A 17,062-nucleotide genomic window follows, 5' to 3' on the forward strand; every position below is an offset into this window, starting at 1 on the left:
CTGGCACAGGGTCCAGGGTCCTCTTTGGGCTTAAACATCATTTTCGGGAGATATTACAGATGCCTCCTTGCCACAGCTGGGTCCAGAGGACGTGCAAGCCAGCATCTTTGGCTGCAGGTGGGCCACCAAGGTTGCCCCTCACTCAGGCCCACAGCTGCCCCTCCTGCCTCTCCCCCAACCAAGCCCCCATGTGGACAGAGAGGCTGCGAGGCAAGAGTGCACTTTCCACGGCAGGTCTTTACTGAGGAACTCAGGCAGGCTCCCTGACCCCAGGGCTGAGGGCCCAAAAGGCACACGGCGGCATGGCGGCGGTGGGGGTCTCCCTCTCAGGTCGAGGCTGCCTTTGTGGACACAGCTTCCCTGCTGACCCCTCTTTGGCACTAGACTGGGCACCATGGTGCCCTCATGCCTGGTGGCCCCAGGGTCCGTCGCCCCTGGGGCCAGCCCTCCCCCACCCACACTCTGGTGGTCGGCAGTGTAGGCTGGTGGGGCGGTGGGCGGGCCAGGGGCTGGCTGACCATGTGCTCCCGCTGGCAATGGAGATGTCTACAAACAGGAATCCAATAAATTAGCTTGGAGAAGCGGGGAGGGACGGGGCTACATTCTTATTATGGCTCGGTAGGAAAAGCTGTGCAATTCTTTTCCTTGTGGATTCTACAGAATGACGGGTGGCAGGGGGGGCCACGAATGAGGGGCTGTGTCTCATTCTGAGGGTCTCACTTGGCTGTTTTTACAGCAAAAAGGGCATCCCAGGGGATGGGAGCCTTGCTGGGTCCCTGGGATGATGGCAATAGAGGCATGGACCATGATGTCTCCAAGGGACTGCAAAGCCAAGAGTGATGAGCTGCAGCCTTGGGAGGTGCTGCCTGGCAAACCCCAGGGCTCCAAGGCCCAGGCTGCTGCTGGCAGCAGGGTGCGCCTCTGGCTGCTCTCCCTTCCCCTCGCTCAGGTCCCCAGGAAGGGGGCACAGGTTTTGTGGGTGGTCCCCTGGGAGGCCTGGGAGGATGGTGAAGCATGCGGCGGGGGGTGGGGGGAGCATGGGGCTGGGTTGCGCAGGCGCTCTGTCTCCTTCACATGATCTGAGGGTTGGGGTGGGGGTGGAGGGGGGCCAAGGGCCAAGTAAGAGAGAGCCAGGGCCCTCGGTCAAGTGGCAGCGCCCTGGTTGGCCCCGGGGCCCTGGCCCAGGATCTGGCAGAGCTCCTGGAGGCGCCGCTGCATCTTAGGGATGCCCGCCAGCTGCTGCTCGAGCCGCTGCTTCTCCTCAGTCAGGCTCAGGCGGGCAGCCGAGTCCAGTTTCTCGAACTTCCAGCCACCTTCCCCGTCGAACTGCAGCAAGTGGGTGTGGTACTTCCTGCGTCAGGAGAGAGACCCGGAGAAGGCACTCAGCGGGCAGCCAGGACCCTTGGCCAGAGTCCTGTGGGAAGGGAGGGCACACCTACCACAGGGAGGGTCGGTGGGTGATAGAAAGCAGCGCGATGCCTGCGTCCTTGGCCGCCTGGAAGATCTTCCCTTCCACGTCGATGCTCACGGCGCTGGTACACTCATCCAGGAGAGCGTACTTGGGCCTTGGGGGTGTGGCCATGTGGGTGAGGCTGTGGGCCTCCGGGGCCAATGCCCCAGGCTGGTCCCAGCCCCTCAGGTGGAGGCGGGGAGCCTGACCCCCAGTCCTGCCAGGCCCCCAGGGCTGGGGCCAGGCCTCCGAGCAGTTCTGCTCTCCCCACTTTAGGAGGTCCCAGGGAAAGAGGTTCGGGGAACTCCTGGTGCCCGAGGGAGCCCAAGCACCCGGGACTGGGAGGCTGGCAGCTCACCTGTGGTAGAACATGCGGGCCATGCCAACTCTCTGCTTCTCGCCTCCCGACAGGACGTCTTTCCAGTCGCACACGGCCTCCCAACCTGGCACAGGACAAGGGTTGACGTTCAGTTCAAGAGGGCTGGGCAGCATCTGCAGAAGGACCCGGGCATGGTGGGTGTGGTGGGAAGGCTTGGGATTGCTCAAAGGGCTACAGACACAAGTGAGAGCAGAATATGGCAGGGAAAGGTCGGCCTCTGGGGACATCTGCGGACACTGTATTAGTCCAAAAGGACTCAGTCCAGATTTACACACATTTCCTCCAATAGACACCGGGCAGTCCTCACCTGCAGGCCCTGAGGATGCCACCCACCGCATGTGGACACTGGGTCTTCTTAGGAGTGGTTGAGTTAAAGGGAGGTCACGAGGGTGGTCCTAATCCAATGGGACTGTGTCCTTATAAAAGGGGACACTTGGAGATGCAGACACACACGAAGGAAAGATGACGTGAAGACACAGGGCACAGACGGCCTCTCCTATCCCAGGAGAGAGGCCTGGAACACACCCTCCCTCACGGCCAGCAGGAGGAACCGACCTTGCCCACGCCTGGATCATGGACATCCGGCCTCCACGACTGGGAGACAATACGTTTCTGTTGTTTGCCCCACCCAGTCTCTGGTGCCAGCAAAATCACACAGGACCTAACGGGGCTAATGAAGTGCCAGTGGGCAGCAGACAGTTAAGGCAGAGCCCCAAGAATGGCTCTGGGGGTCTCTCTGGAAACCTTCTCACCCACTGGGATGAGGCCTATGTGTCCCAGTGTGAAGCATGTCAGCAAGGCTCAGGAGAGTTCCTTGGATGAGGAGGGAAGTGGGTGATTCATGAGAAACGCCTCCTGGCTTGCTCCCTCCACTCTCTTTCCAGAGAACTAGAACTTTCGGTAGGGCATGTGGCCACCCACCAAACAAAACAAAACAAAACAAAACAAAACACTTCAATGCCCAAGTTGCCCCGATGGGAGGTTTAACCACAGAATTGAATCCTGGCCAATGGGGTGTACATTTAAGTGTTACACATGTGGCAGCTTCTGAAACTTTCTTTAAAAGACAGCATTTACTCAGTGATTGCCCCCACCTCACCTCTATCCTATGGCCCAGGATATGTGATGTGATAGCATGCACTGTGGACTGCGAAGTGACCTCAGGAATGGAGACCACATATAGCAGTGACCCAGGGGCCTTTATGGGGTGGGGCAATCCCCGCCAACTGTGGCCTCACTTCCTCAGGACTTCTATGTCCCAGTAAGATAAACTCGTAAATGATCTGAGCCACTGTTGGTGGGTAGTTCTGTTACTTACTCACAGCTGAACTCTATGCTAATGGGGTGTAACAGCCAGCCTCGGGGACCCCAGGCACTCAGGGGCACATGTGGAGCCCAGGTGGAGGGGAGCGCTCCCAGGGTGAGCAAAAGGGGCCCCAGCAGGCCAGGAGGAAGAGAAGTGAAATGAAGTCGCTCAGTCGTGGCCAACTCTTTGTGACCCCATGGACTGGAGCCTACCAGGTTCCTCTGTCCATGGGATTTTCCAGGCAAGAATACTGGAGTGGGTGGCCATTTCCTTCTCCAGGAGATCTTCCCGATCCAGGGATCAAACCCGGGTCTCCGCATTGCCAGGAGGAAGCTGAGGATAAAGCTTTTCAGGGATCATGGCAACCAGGGGCCCCAGAGGAGCCGGCCCATTGAATCCACTGTCTGCGGCCCCTTTCTGCACAGGCGATGACACCTGTCAGCCCTGAGCTTGAGACTAGCACCTGCCCCTTCTACAGGTGGAGGGCATGTCCAGGAGTCAGGTTTGGCTCAAAGCTGCCCCTTAGTGGCCAAGGCAGGACTCTGACTTCTATCATTCAGCTTTCAGTACAGAAATCCCAAAATTGGCAGTTGGGCCACCCTACCCTCCTCTGGGCACCCTGGGCATTTAAAGATCAACCTGAGAGGCCCCCGAGTACTGGCCTGTCCCTCCTTCCTGTGGTCTCTTCCCAGGGGACACAGCCCCAGGCTGGAGGCAGACACATGGGAGGGCAGGCGTCCCCTCCACCTCCACTGTTGCCATGCACATGCTAGGCTGCCATGCCCACACCTGGGCTCCATCCTCTCACTGAAATGCCTAACGTACCTGTGCATTCCCTGCCTGGCCCGAGGGGGCCTTGCCTGCCCCTGAGCCCACCGCCTGGAGACAGTGCCCCTCTGGATGCCCCTGCCAGGGTTGGCTCCCTTCCACGCTCAGGCTGTCTGGAGTTGTGTGCTTCCTGTGGGTCCTCCACCAGGGTGAGGCTCTCCCGACTCCATTGCACTTTGGACTCCTGCACGTTGCTTGGGGTCATCTTTACCCCGGGGTGGGGGAGGCTAGGAGGGAGGCAGGGGCGGCACTGGTGGGTGGGGATGCCCCTTCCCCTACCTCCTTCCCGCTGCAGGATGTGGTTCAAGTGCACGATGTCCAGAATGCCTTCCAGATGCTCCTCGGAATAGCCCTTCCGGCGCATGTCTTCCACTGAGTCGGGGTAGATAACCTGGTCGCGCAAGGAGCCCACGGACATGTAGGGCCTGCAGGAGAGCCGGGTGGCCATGGAGGCAAGGCTGGCACCTCGGTGGGGGGGACCGATCAGAGGGTGGCACACCCACCCCTTGGCAGATTCAGACACACTCACGTGTGCACATGTGCCCCATGGCAGTGAGGCTTCTGGGCCAGCGGGTTGCGGTAGGGTACTGGCAGGTGGAGGTGCGCAGCCCCTCTGACCCCAGGGGCAGCCTATTGTCACCCTCAGACCCCTCGGATCAGAGTGGGCAGGGGGAGCCACTCACCTCTGAGGGATGTAGAACATGCGCTGGGGTGGGGGCTTGTAGAGCACGCCACCATATGTGGGCCACAGCCCACCCAGGATCCGGAACAGGGAGCTCTTGCCGCACCCGTTGGGGCCAGTGATGAGCAGGTGCATGCCTTCTTCCACCTGTGGGGGCGGCAGGCAGCTGTGGGCATGGCCCAGGGCCCCTCCCCTCACCTGCGGCTGACCTGCCGGCCTCAGAGAACACCCTGAACCTGGCCCACACCCACCCTCCATCTCTGGCTGCGGCACGGCAGAGCCCCTGGGGCAGGCTCTGGGGTTCAGCTGCAGGGCCCTGGCTTGTCCCCGACGCACGCCAGAGACCACGGGGACAGCAGGACAGCCTGTCCTGCCATGGCCCAGCAAACAGTCAGCGGTACCCCCCAGCACACCCGGAGGCCACGTGGGCAGCAAGTGCTTCGGGCTCCACAAAGAGCTTGACATCTGCTGATCTGGAGACATCTGGGGGGTGCTGCTGTCTGCAGGGTGGGGACGGCATTGAAGGCACAGCTCCCCGATCCCCCTCCCCCACCACCTTGTGTGATTTCACCGCAAGACTCCGGGCCTTCCAGCTAGGGCGGTCCTCTCACCATCCCAGAGCATGTGTCCCAGGCGGTCTCCCTCGCCCCCTTCCCTGAACCTCTGCTATTGCCCTTCTTACCCCATCACCTGGCTGAACAGGGCCGGGGGCTCCCTGTCCCTAACCTAACCAGAGCCCAACTCCACCAGTGGCTCTGCCAGGATGGAGCTGTTTCTCAGCCCCCGGCCCCCACTCCCTCGCCTCACCTCACCTTCTAACTAGCTGCCCACCTGGGCTTCCCCTGGGCCTGCCTGGCAACCGTTCAACCTGGATAAACTGGCCATCAGTGGCACCCCAATCTCCCAAAGATGACTACTCCCAGGGGTAATGGCGATCATACCACTGCTCTGTGCCCAGCCTCTAGCTGGCAGCCTGCCCACCTGCCCAGAGGCTCCTGGGTGAAGCTTCATGTGACTTCTCTGCCCCCAGAGCTGGTGAGCTGTGGTTCTTGCTGAAACTGGAGAGCCATCTGACCCAGGCTCTTTGTGAGCCTTAAGGGCTTCCCTGATTTACCTCTGGTTTACATTGCCCAGCCTGGAGCTCAGGGAACATTAGGTGAACGAATGAATGACTCCCATCTCCAGAATGCCCCTTTAGTCCACCACTCCGTCCAAAGCCCTGGCTAGGCACACGGGTGACTGGTGGCTCTTGGCCCCCAGGGAGTCCTGTCCACAGACAGCCTGCATCGTGGATGAGAGCTCTCCCAAGGGGCCAGGCCATGCCCACCACCTATCTGCCTTGGGGGCCTCTCGCAGCAGATGGGTGGGACAGCATGCCCAGGTTGGTAGAACCAACCTGGGAACAGAGTTGGACCAGAGTCCCCAAGTCCTGGGCTTCTCAGGCATGGGGCGGGGTGTGGGGTGCTGGCAATAATATGGCCAGGAACCTATGGGTGACTCTTGCCCAATCCTGGTAATCACAAGGCTCTTTTATCAGCTCTGACTCCATTGCCCCAGAACTAATAAGTAGACACATTGCTCTTTCACCTTCAGCTTCAGCTGCCTGCCACGTAGACCTGGGGTCAATGGCTACTGACAACACAAGGCAGGATGACCAGGCTGGGTCCTAAGGGCTGAGACTTGCGGGTGGCTTGCGGGTGCAGAAGGCCAGGCCCGGGGCCTCAGGGTTGGCTTCAGCCCCACCCGAGCTTCTGGGCTGGTGCTTGGCTGTGCCTTCTACTTACCCTGATGTTGAGACTCGCCACCACCACCTCCCCAGTGGGTGTGATAATGGGGATGTTCTCACACACGATGCCCTGTTCCACATCCACCACTTGGCCTGGAGAGAGGGCGTGAGGCAGAGAGAGGGGGGTGGAGTGCTCCCCCATCTTCTGCTGGCTTCCATGGGTCCCCACCTCCCGGCAGCCCGCCAGTGTGTGGCTTTACCATGCGCCCCTTGCTGTGCTCGGGGCTGGGGAGAGGGACAGTGTCTGCTCCTGCCCTGAAGTGCCCCCCAACACCAGCTCCAATGCTTGGGGCCTCTTCCACAGCATGCCCCCCCAGCCCCTACTCCACTCAGGGGCCACCCTCCACCTTTTTTGCAAAGAGAAATCCTGGCCAGGGCTATTGCTTTGGGAAGGAGGGCAGTGGGGACCACAGCTTGCCCGGGAAGCCCTCCAGGGCACACAAGGCAGTGGTGGGAGGGCTGGGACCTGTGGGGCCTCTTTGGGGAGGGCGACCTTACCTCGGATCTGCAGGGGCCCCTCCACGCGGACTCCAGACCTCATGACGGCCCCAGACCCTGCCTGCATATCCTCCAGCTCCCCGGGCCTCTTGAAACGGCACTGCTGGACATCTTCAAACACCTGGAACATCTCGTAGACCCTGGCTGTGTAGCCAGCCAATTCTGTGACCTGCAGAGAGGGTGATCCTGGCTTAGCCTCTGCCAGCAGGGGTGGAGGGGAGAAGGCACAAATGGGGTTGGGGGAGGGCTGGGGCATGGGCTGGACTGGGGGCTACCTCCTTGTAGGATGACATGACCCGCTCGATGGCATCTGCGGCAGCGGTGAGGAGGTTGCGGGCGATGGTGAAGGCTTCCGTGCGCTCGCTCACCAGTTCCCCCTCCTTCATCGCTCGGGCCGCCTTCTTCACCGTCTCTGAGTCTACAGAGCATGGTGGGGGTGGGTGGGGTGGGTGGGGAGGGGGCAAGGACAGTGGAAAATCAAAACTGACCCACTAGGGGAGAGAGGAAGTCCCTCTACCACACGGTGCTTGGACAACCGGGTCTCCATGTGCCAAAGACGAACCTCGACCTCACACAACACACAAAAACAAACTCAAAGAGGAGCCCTGGCCTGCACACAGAGCTGAGACTACGTAACTCTTAGAAGAAAGCACTTCGGCATTAGGTACAGCTCCTTGAATAGGACACCAAAAGCAAAACAGAGAAGGGAGCTTCACCGAAGAGAAAAAGTTGGGGGCACCAAAGTAAATCATCCACAAAGTGAAAACACAGCCTATGATGGACTGGAAGAAAGTATCTGCAAATCATGAATCCGATAAGGGCCTAGGTCCCAGAATACATAAAGAACTTTGTCAATTCAATAGTAAGGAGCTACACCCAATCAAACAGTGGGCAAAGGATCTAAATAAACGTTTCCATCTTAAGATACACAGATGTATATAAACATGTGAAAAAATGTTGATAGACCCTGTTTTACCCTCATCTCTCCCCTTGATGGTGTATTCTCTGGCCATCCTCAATGCCACTATTTCTCTAAAGGAGCCCGCTCCTGTCTTGACTTGCTTTTTTTCTTTTCTGTCTCAGTTGAGACCTTATGGTTGCCCAGTGCAACCCTCTTTTGTCCATGGCTTTGACTCTCTTGATCCTAGGGTCCCCTAGAGGGGCAAGGCTTTTATACAAGGAATGTTCTCTAAATGGTGATGGAAGCAAAACAGGCTGACTCTGAAGGTTAACTCTATCCATGGGCATAAACGGTTCTGAGCCAGGAGCCCTCAAGGATATGATGGTGAGGGTGGGGTAGGAAGGGGCAGAAAGGTTAGGGCAGGTACAATAGGGGGTAGACAATGCTAGACCACTGGCCAGAGCACCAGGAATCCAGGGCACTGGGCAGGGGAGGGGACTGGCGATTCTGAGAATCTAAGATCCCAGACCTTCCTTCCAACCGTGATCCTAGGTAGGGCGGGGGAGGGGGGAACACAAACCATCTTCTCCAGATGTCCTGAGAGCTTGAAAGGGACTGCACACAAAGGGGAATGGTCTGCGGGGACCCTGGCAACAGCGGGTACATCCCTGGAGACAGCATAACCCTCTGCCGCTTTCCTCAGTGCCTGCAGCTAGACACTCGACAGCTATTCCTGGCCAGGTGGCCCCTCCCCGGCCTTCTAGCTTGGAGGTGCCAGCAGGCCAGAAGGGCAAAGTTAGCTACATCTGTTTTCCCTGATGATCGCCTGCCTCCTTACCTCATTCCCAGTGCTCTCCAGTTTGCAGTTACTGGAGACACAGCAGGGACAAAACAGATACACCTCTGACTTCCTTGAGTCTGGCCACTAAGGTGGGCATAGGAGCTGCCCACAAAGCCCAACATGGCAGAGGCTCCAGAAAGTCCTAGGCCTGCAGAGGAGGGAAGTGGCCGCAGGCGCTTCCTCCCAGAAACCGCAGGTTGGTTTCCTCCTGGGTCCCTTCCCATGCTCCTGGCCTAAATCAAGGCCACCCTTTGAATAGATCCATTGGTGGAAACAACGACCGCCTCCAACTAGATCTTTCCTCTTAGCAGAGAGAGACAGCTGAGGGTACGGAAGCCCCAAGAGAGAGGCACCGATACAGAGAGAGCGAGAGATGCTTCTGGTTCTGGAACGTGTGCGTCAAGCTCACTCTCTTTACATAGTACTGGAAACCCTCTAACTAGCCAACTGCACAAGATACAACACCTTTTCCATAGGAGCTGTGCTTGCAGGAAAGCGAGTGAAATTCCCAGGAGCGAGAAGAGAAGCTAGCAGCTAGTGCTCCTGTGATGTCCCTGGAGACAGAGATGGGAGCTGCTGTCACAAAGCCAGGGCTCAAGATGCAAGGTCTCCTCTCCAAACTGGTGATTATGTGTCTAGGGCTCAAATTAATATCACTTCCAAGTTCAGGAACCCCTCTACCCCAAGTGGAGAAGTTAACAGGAAATGGCCTCCAAACGGTTCATTACCTGGGAGCTCAGCTAAAACCAAAGTCAATGAGTACTCTGGGGAATCCTACCCTCCAGTGCTTGCTAAGCCCACAAGGACCTTGAGCAAAGAAGACCGGAACCTGGAAGATGAAATTGGCTTAGACTCTCAAGAATTCATACAACCAAATGGCTGGATAAATAGTGAAGTGGCTCAGTCGTGTCTGACTCTTTGTGACCCCATGGACTGTAGCCTACCAGGCTCCTCCATCGTCCCATGGGATTTTCCAGGCAAGAGTACCGGAGTGGGTTGCCATTTCCTTCTCCAGGGGGATCTTCCTGACCCAGGGATTGAACCCAGGTCTCAAATGGCTGGATAGAGACCTTGGAATAAGCATGATTAGTATGGTAGCTGGCTGAAAAGGGGCAGTCAGAGAGATGAGAAAAGCAGACAAACACAGCTTGAAATTTCTATTTTCAAATGTCTATTTAAAGGAGAATCAAGTAGAACTTTACAGAAACAAAATTGAAAATTAAAATAATTCAAATTAGATGCAGCCAAAGAGAAAACTAGCCAACGAGTGAGCGGGAAAATTGGAAGACCCCTCCCAGAATTTAGCACAGACAGTGCGAGGTGGGGAATGGGGCAGACAGAGGCCAGAAGGAAAGAGCACGAAGGACGAGAGAGGAATTCATTCAATTCATTCAAATATTTGAAAAGGGAACAGCTGAGAACTTTCCATGATGGACGCAATCTGAGGGACGGAACAGTCTGGATATTCACAGGACATACAAGAAGTTTCAAGCAGAATAAATGGAAACGCACGGGCAAACACCTCCCAGAGAAACTGCAGAGAAAAAGTCTAACCAGGGAGACCACAGCTGAGAGCAGTTAAGCTGATGGCAGGTTTTCCAATAGAGGCAATGGGATGTTGTTAACGGGCTAAAGAGAGACCAACGGACCGCCTCAACTTCCTCATCCAACTAAACTTCAGTTTTGGGGGGAAGGGTAAAATAAAGACATTTTCAGGCAACAAAATATTCTCAAAGCTCCCTTGACAAAAGCCTCACGGTAAGAACTTCTGAAGGACGTCTGTCCGAAGGAGGGTTACCGGCCTGCAGGGAAGGGCTTTCCTAGAAAAAACTGCAGAGAAAGAGAACCAAAAAAAAGCAGAAACTCACGGGCGAATCTGAACATGCAGTGACCCGATAAAGCCATGGCCAACTTGATGGTGGGCTGGTCCTCCAAAGTATGGTAAGCAAGGGCTGGGATGAGGAGGAGCTATTGGTTAACCCAGATTTTTCTCAAGTATGCACATTAACTTTTGAAGGGCAACCATGAAGACTGCAAATAGAATGAATTCCTTGAAAACTGGTAGAGGAACAAACTGGAAATCCTTCACAGTCCCCTAGGCCTCAGGGAAGAGGGTCCTGCCCTTGACAACCTGCAAGAGCTATTGCGGGCATGGGAAAGCCCAGGTTTGAGCCAGAAAGGGGTTCCTTGAACATACTTGCCCATCCTCCCACTGCCAAGATGGGTCAACACAGGGCCAGATGGGCAACTGTGCAGATGCCTGTTGAAGGGTGTTCCTGAACTGCCATCCTTGGGCTTGGCTGAGTGGGACCAAGAAGCGTGAGATACTGTAAGGGGGACCCACATGTAGAGTGGCAGAGAGGAGCTCTGGGAGGGTGTGACCTCGGACGTTTCCTGAGGGTGCCAGCTGGGTTCCCCAGCAGTAGAAGAGGCAGGTGGGCCAGCTGGGCACCGGGCCCTCCCAAGCCTAGCCCAGTGGTCCAGAAGGCCGGACCCCTCTCACCTGACTCTGAGTAGCCAGTGGCAGTGATGATGGGGACAGCCACCATGAGCAAGCCTGAGGCACTCCACACGTACTTCATGAGGAACTGCTCCAGCATGACATACCACAGGCGTTCCAGCAGAATGAGGTTGATCTGGGAAGCCAGGTCCTGGTAGGAGTGCTGCAGAAGGGCCAGCTCCACCTGTGGGGAAGGGGTGCCGGAGACCCAGAGGTGTGGCAGTCAGTCCCCCGGGGCAACAGCGAGCATCCCTGAGTGCCAGGCTACACAGGCCATGGCATTCAAAGGCCATGACGGGGCTGAGAGCCGGGGCTTAGGACTGGGCCATGCTTGATGAGTCAAAGCATTGTTTGCCAGAATTGGCTTTGCTTAATGGCTCAGCCTATCTGGTCTAAATGCCATACCTCTTGCCACCTCCAGGCTGTGTGAGCTGGAGCAGGTCACTTTCCCTGTCTGGGTTACCATGGACGGGGGACAGGTCTCAAACTCAGGAGAGGTATGGCATAGACAATGCAGAGCTGGGGTACAACGGCAGTGAAGGGGCTCACCCCCTCATTTCTGAGGCTCCCACCCCTTTTCCACTGTCTCTTCAGTTGGGATGTTCACCATGCCCCCTTTCTGCCCCAGAGAGTTTTTCAACACGGGCTGAGGGCAGCCACCTTGCCCATTTCTTTGAGCAACTGCGAAGGGGTCACCCTGAATGAAGCGGAGGGAGTGTAGGAAACGCAAAGGCAATAGCTGGTTTCGAAGAACGTGCTTCGCTCACCTCTACCTCCATAGGCCCTGGCCTCCCTTTCCTTTCCCACAGTTCCTCTGGGTGACAAACTTGCACTGTGTCCTCCCATTGTGATCGGCAGGGCACACTCCCAAGCAAGCTTGTTCAGGCATCACCCCCAGTGGACAGCCCCACACCCAAGCCAGCTGAGGATGCCAGCCCGCCAGCCAGGCCACGAGGGGACCTGCCCTGCTTGCTTGTGCACTGGCCACCACTTGCCATCTCAGGAGAAAGAGTGGGCGAGAAACAGGCTCTCTGGGACAGCAGCAGTTAGATGGGCTGGAGTGGCCAAGAAGCAGTCGCAGCAAGGTGGCCATTGGGTCCTGGATGGCTTGGTAGGGGCGCCTGCTCTGATCCTGTCTCCCTACCCAACCGACAAGAGCTGCCCAACCTGAAATAGTTTCCTTGTCAATTCACCATGTTATAGCTGACTCTTGACTTGATTCTCACCACGTCCCATTGTATGTGTATTCTCCTGTCTGTGGTAGCCCAGACAGGCAAAGTGACCTGCTCCAGTTCACACAGCCTGGAGGTGGCAAGACATGGCATTTGGACCAGGTAGGCTGAGCCATTAAACAAAGCCAATTCTTGTGAATGATGCTTTGACTTACTAAGAAAGTCTACCCGTGCTCAGGCTAATAAGAGGTTGGATGTGTTGGTATGAGCCCGTCTAATAACCCTTTTGTGGAGAAGGAAATGGCAACCCACTCCAGTATGCCTGCCTGGAAAATCCCATGGACTGAGGAGCCTACCTACAGTCCATGGGGTCGCCAAGAGTTGGACACGACTGAGTAACTTCATTTCACTTTTCACTTTCATGCACTGGAGAAGGAAATGGCAACCCACTCCAGTATTCTTGCCTGGAGAATCCCAGGGAGAGGAGCCTGGTAGGCTGCCATCTATGGGATCGCACAGAGCCGAACACAACTGAAGCGACTTAGCAGCAGCAGCAGCAGCAGCAGCAATAACCCTTCTCCTTGACATCCCAGGAATAGCAAAATACTCAGCAGTCTGCCCTCCAGTCAGCCAGCTACCTCTGCCCCAGCCTGCTGATCTGAGCCTGGGCCAGTGTCCATGGGGACATCAGCCAATGGGACTGGGCTGAGCCACGTGCCCGCACAGTGAGGGCAATCAAGCCACCCATGAAGGCCCATCACATCACACAGCCCTTTGCCCGAGGCCTTGACAGACAGGTTGGGGACGCACATCAGGCCCCTCCCACCCCAGCCGGTGAATCTGCCCCATGAACATGCTATTTCCTGAAACTAACCCAGAGGAAATCCTTCAAAGAGCTAGTGATTCTCCCTTCTTCCCACCTCCCCTGTCCCGAGCTAGGTCTTGGGCATCGCTTTGCCGTTCCTGAAGTGAGCACGTCTACTCTGAGCGCCCTGGCGATCCAGGCTCGTGCTGGGAGCTGGCAAGAGTGCCAGCTGGGGCTGACAATGTAGCTGCGGGGAATGTGCCAAGTGCCTCACCCAGGGCCACGGCTGCCTGCCAAGACCCTGCGTCCCTGGAGCACAGGGGAGGAGGACAGGGGTTGCGGCTGCAGATCCGGCCCTTTTTCTCCTTATCTGGAGCCCAGCCGGGAATGCCCCTATCTGCTCAGGGATAAGTCTTAAAAAAAAAAAAAATCAGGGACAAGCCTGCCTCCCTGCCTGATAAGATGGGCTGCCAATGAGACAAGGTCGAGGACACAAGGCCATCTGACCTAGGGAGGATCCATGGGCCTTCAGGAGCTGGATGCCATTGTACCCCTCCCCCAGAAGCACTGGGGAACCGAAACCAGAGTCGCAGAGAACCTAGCCGGAGGCAGCTGCAACCCAGGCAGGAGGAGGGGAGGGGCCGGAGCACTGGCCTGGAGTAACCTCTCCCAGGCCCCGGCTCCTGGCCCTAGCCGGCTGGCCGCTGACCCAGCCTGCTGGGGAGCTGCGCGGCTGGGACCTGGGCGGAAGGGCGGCCACACTGGGGGCAAGGTGGCCGCTGGGAGGGCAGGAAGTGCGTCCTGCTGCAGTGGCGGCTTGGGCCCCGGCACCCCTGGCTGGGGCCTCGGGGAGGCAGCCAAGCCCACAGCCAGGCCAGCCTTTGGGCTCTGGAGGGGGGAGAAGCTTGATCTGGAGCGCTGAGATCCGATCGACACACCGAGCACTGCTGCTTGTTAACCTCCGCTTGGGCTGAGTCATGCCCATAATGCCCACTTGCCTGGCCGGACGCCGGGCTTCAAAGGGCCTGGGGGAATAGGAGGGGGCCAGACAGCAGGCTGCATCCTGTCATCCCTGCCCCCAGATGGCAGGAGCCCCTTCTCTGTTGGCTGCAGACAGGGGGCAGGCTGGGAGCTCTTGGGTCTCCCATCACTAGGGTCCACAGCCCTAAGGCCAGGACAAGGGAGGTGGAGAGGAAGCAGAAGTGACCCAGGACAGTCTCCACCCAGCCTTCCTGCTTCTCCATTACTGTGCCGATCTGGGCTGCCCAAGGCCCTGGTCGTCCACAGCCTCCCTCTCCCATGGCCAGCCCACACCTGTGCCATCAGCCACAGGCAGCCCCAGGCCTTCCTGCCCCGGACTCCCCCAGCCACGCGCTTTCCGGCCCCACGAGCAGCCCCACCTCATGGCCCCCGTAGAAGGCAATCTCCTCTGAGTTGGCCACCACTCGGGAGTGCATGTAGCGCAGCTCTCCCTTGCGCCGCGCCTCCTCAGCTACCAGCTCCCCGAACTTGGGCGAGAAGGCTCGCAGCACATTGGCCGTGAGGAAGACCACGAGGCCAGCGATGGCCGAGGGCCAGGCTGTGCCAGCCCCGCGGGAGCGGGCTGCTCGAACCAGGGTGTAGGTGGTCACAGCCACGTCCAGGAGCGGCTTGGTCAGGTTGGAGTAGAGGTGGGCCACGGAGGCAGCGAAGGCCACCACGTCCTCCGTCAGGGACTGGTCTGGGTTGCGAAGCCGCCCGTCCATGTTGCTGACCCGGTAGTAGGTCTGCTGGGAAAAGTAGAGACTGTAGGCATGGGCCACCAGCCGGCTGCGGAATGCCAGGGCCAACTGGCCCTCCAGGTAGCGGATGGCACTGTTGATGAAGGTGGCAGGCAGTGCGATGAGCAGCCACTGCACAAGCTGCCAGCTGAAGGCCTGAGGGTCCTTGCGCACGATGCAACGGGCCAGCCGGCCGTCCAGGCGGGCCACGTACACCGACAGGAAAGTCCGGCTCACCAGGGCGGCTGAGTGCAGCGCCAGCAGCCCCGTCTCCCGGCACAGGATCCTGGGGAAGAGCAGCCGCAGGAGCCATAGGAGCCGCTGCAAGAACACCTGGTTGACACCGGCCTTGGCTGCTGAGGCCACGGGGGCACCGGAGACCTCTGGTGCGGGCTCCCCATCCACCGCCGGCGCTTGAGGGCCCCTGGCCGGAGCCAGGCACTGGCGCACCAGAGGGTAGAGTTTGTGGGCTCCATAGGCCATGAGGGCCAGGACCACGGCAGTACGCTTCAGTGTGGTCACCCGCGAGGCTCTGGGGGTAGAGAGCACCGTCATGTCACCTGGGCTGGACTCACGGGACCGGGACGGGTGCCTGAGGCGGCAGAGGAGGCAGGTGGCTGCAAGGGTGGTGGCTCTGACCCCGGGCTCGTTGTCTAGGCAACTGGAGACCTCGCAGTGGTCCCTGAGACTGTCGCTTTAGGCCACCCGGGTGGCGCTGGGGCCCCTGGCGCGGGTGGGCTCAGGGCCCTCCAGGGTCACGGCCTCTTCAGGCGGCCGAAGTGGAGGAACTTGTCAGTCCCTTGGCCCTTGGGGTCAGAGCCTCTAGAGGTCTCCGGCCGAGGGCGTCTTTTTCTCTCCACCTCCTACTCCTCCTCCCCTGGTAGCGCCCCTCCCTGGGGTACCGGCCGCGTCCGTCCGCTCCACAGCCCGGCTGAAGCGACTGTGACTCCGCCACCCGCCCAGAATCCCCACCTACCCACCCACCCCTCCCCAGGGGCGAGTCGGGGGAGGGGGAGGAGGCGGAGGAGGGGCGGGAGGCGGAGCCCAGGCACGGGCCGCCCCACCCCGTTCTCGCCCCACGGTGGGGCCCCGCCCCCTCCCCGGACCACAGAGACGCCGGAGGACCGCGCGGGCTAGAGAAGCGGCACCTCGCCTTCCCGCCAAGGCCGGGGACCCGTCTCTCCGCGCGCGCGCGCGAGGCGCGGCTTCTTCCCCAGTCCCAGGCGTCGGGAGCCTCGGCTCGGGGGCGGGGCCTCCGGGGCATTGTGGCGGTTGGGGGTGGGCCGGGACTGGCCGGGCGCTTCCGGTTCCGGCCGCGGGGAAGGGGCGGGGCCGGGCTGGTGGTGGGAGAGTTTGGCGACGACTGGGCGTGCGTGGTGACTCTGGAGAACTCGGTGAGCGGACTCGCGCGCCGCGCTGGGCTCCCGGGCCGCCGAGGTCCCCCGGCTCCTCGACGAGGGGGCGCGGGAGGCCCGGTGCGCGGGGCCAGGGCCGAGGCTAGAGTGCGGGGGCGGGACCGGGCGGAGGGAAGTCAGGGTGGCGGCGGGTGGAGCCATCTCCCGGGGTAGGGGGCGACGTCGAAGTCCCTCCGGAGGAGCCGGCGGGGTGGGGCTTGAGAGGGCGTGCCGGGTCGGGGCCTCGTCGAGGGGTCTTCTGGAGCCGGGTAGGCGCCGCGACCGACCTGGGAGGCCGGGAGGGGTTTCTCCGGCTTTGGAGGAGACAGTCTTCTAGAACTTTCTCTGGACGGGGCCGTGAGGTGCTGGGTTGAGACCCGCTCTTGCCCTTGGCTCCGACTCTCGTCCTCTAGGAGTCGCTCTCGGGGGCTCTCGGAGATACTGAAAGCTGAGCCGAAGGGGCGGTGGTTGGGAGGCTTTTGCGTTCCGCTCCTGCCCTGGGAGGAGCTGCTCGCTACTCTGTCGGCCCGGGTGGAAGGGCCCAGAGGCATCGCAGGTTGGGAGGAAGCGCAAAGGCATTACTAGGACCGAGGCTGCGGTGTGGTGGGCGGTAGCCTCTGGCGCCCCTCGGCGGGGGGCGATCTTCGGGCTCCCCGAACTGCCGATTCCCACCCACTGCTGCCAGGGTTCCGCAGGCGGAGTCTCCCGGACTCCACGGGGAGGAATTGTTTGGAAAGGTGTCTCTGGAGGTATTGGCAGC

The 17,062-nt window shown here is 59.4% G+C and overlaps 2 protein-coding genes across 4 annotated transcripts in view; one reads left to right on the forward strand and one right to left on the reverse strand.

Moving 5' to 3' along the window:
* Positions 1 to 217: 217 nt before the first annotated feature.
* On the reverse strand, positions 218 to 15,873 carry ABCD1 (ATP binding cassette subfamily D member 1). 2 transcript variants are annotated; one of them, XM_018044777.1, is made up of 10 exons: positions 14,549 to 15,872; positions 11,175 to 11,355; positions 7,205 to 7,347; positions 6,930 to 7,098; positions 6,430 to 6,524; positions 4,647 to 4,792; positions 4,243 to 4,388; positions 1,809 to 1,893; positions 1,440 to 1,565; positions 218 to 1,351 (listed from the first exon to the last, which is right to left on the reverse strand). In XM_018044777.1, the coding sequence occupies exons 1-10, from the start codon at positions 15,461 to 15,463 to the stop codon at positions 1,144 to 1,146; spliced, it is 2,214 nt and encodes a 737-aa protein (XP_017900266.1). In that variant the 5' UTR covers positions 15,464 to 15,872; the 3' UTR covers positions 218 to 1,143. The 2 variants fall into 2 exon arrangements, with proteins under 2 accessions (XP_017900266.1, XP_017900267.1); XM_018044778.1 differs by lacking the exons at positions 218 to 1,351; positions 1,440 to 1,565 and having other exon boundaries at positions 1,866 to 1,942; positions 14,549 to 15,873.
* Positions 15,874 to 16,192: 319 nt separating this feature from the next.
* BCAP31 (B-cell receptor-associated protein 31) overlaps positions 16,193 to 17,062 on the forward strand; it is a 29,142-nt gene continuing 28,272 nt past the window's right edge. The window contains exon 1 of one of the 2 annotated variants that reach the window (XM_018044779.1): positions 16,193 to 16,302. The gene's annotated coding sequence lies outside the window, so the exon portion shown is untranslated. Of the gene's footprint in view, positions 16,303 to 16,483; positions 16,572 to 17,062 lie in introns of those variants that run through there. The other variant, XM_018044780.1, reaches the window with a different exon arrangement.

This window comes from Capra hircus, unplaced genomic scaffold (assembly GCF_001704415.2).
Source record: "Capra hircus breed San Clemente unplaced genomic scaffold, ASM170441v1, whole genome shotgun sequence".
In the NCBI taxonomy this organism is placed as follows: Eukaryota; Metazoa; Chordata; class Mammalia; order Artiodactyla; family Bovidae; genus Capra; species Capra hircus.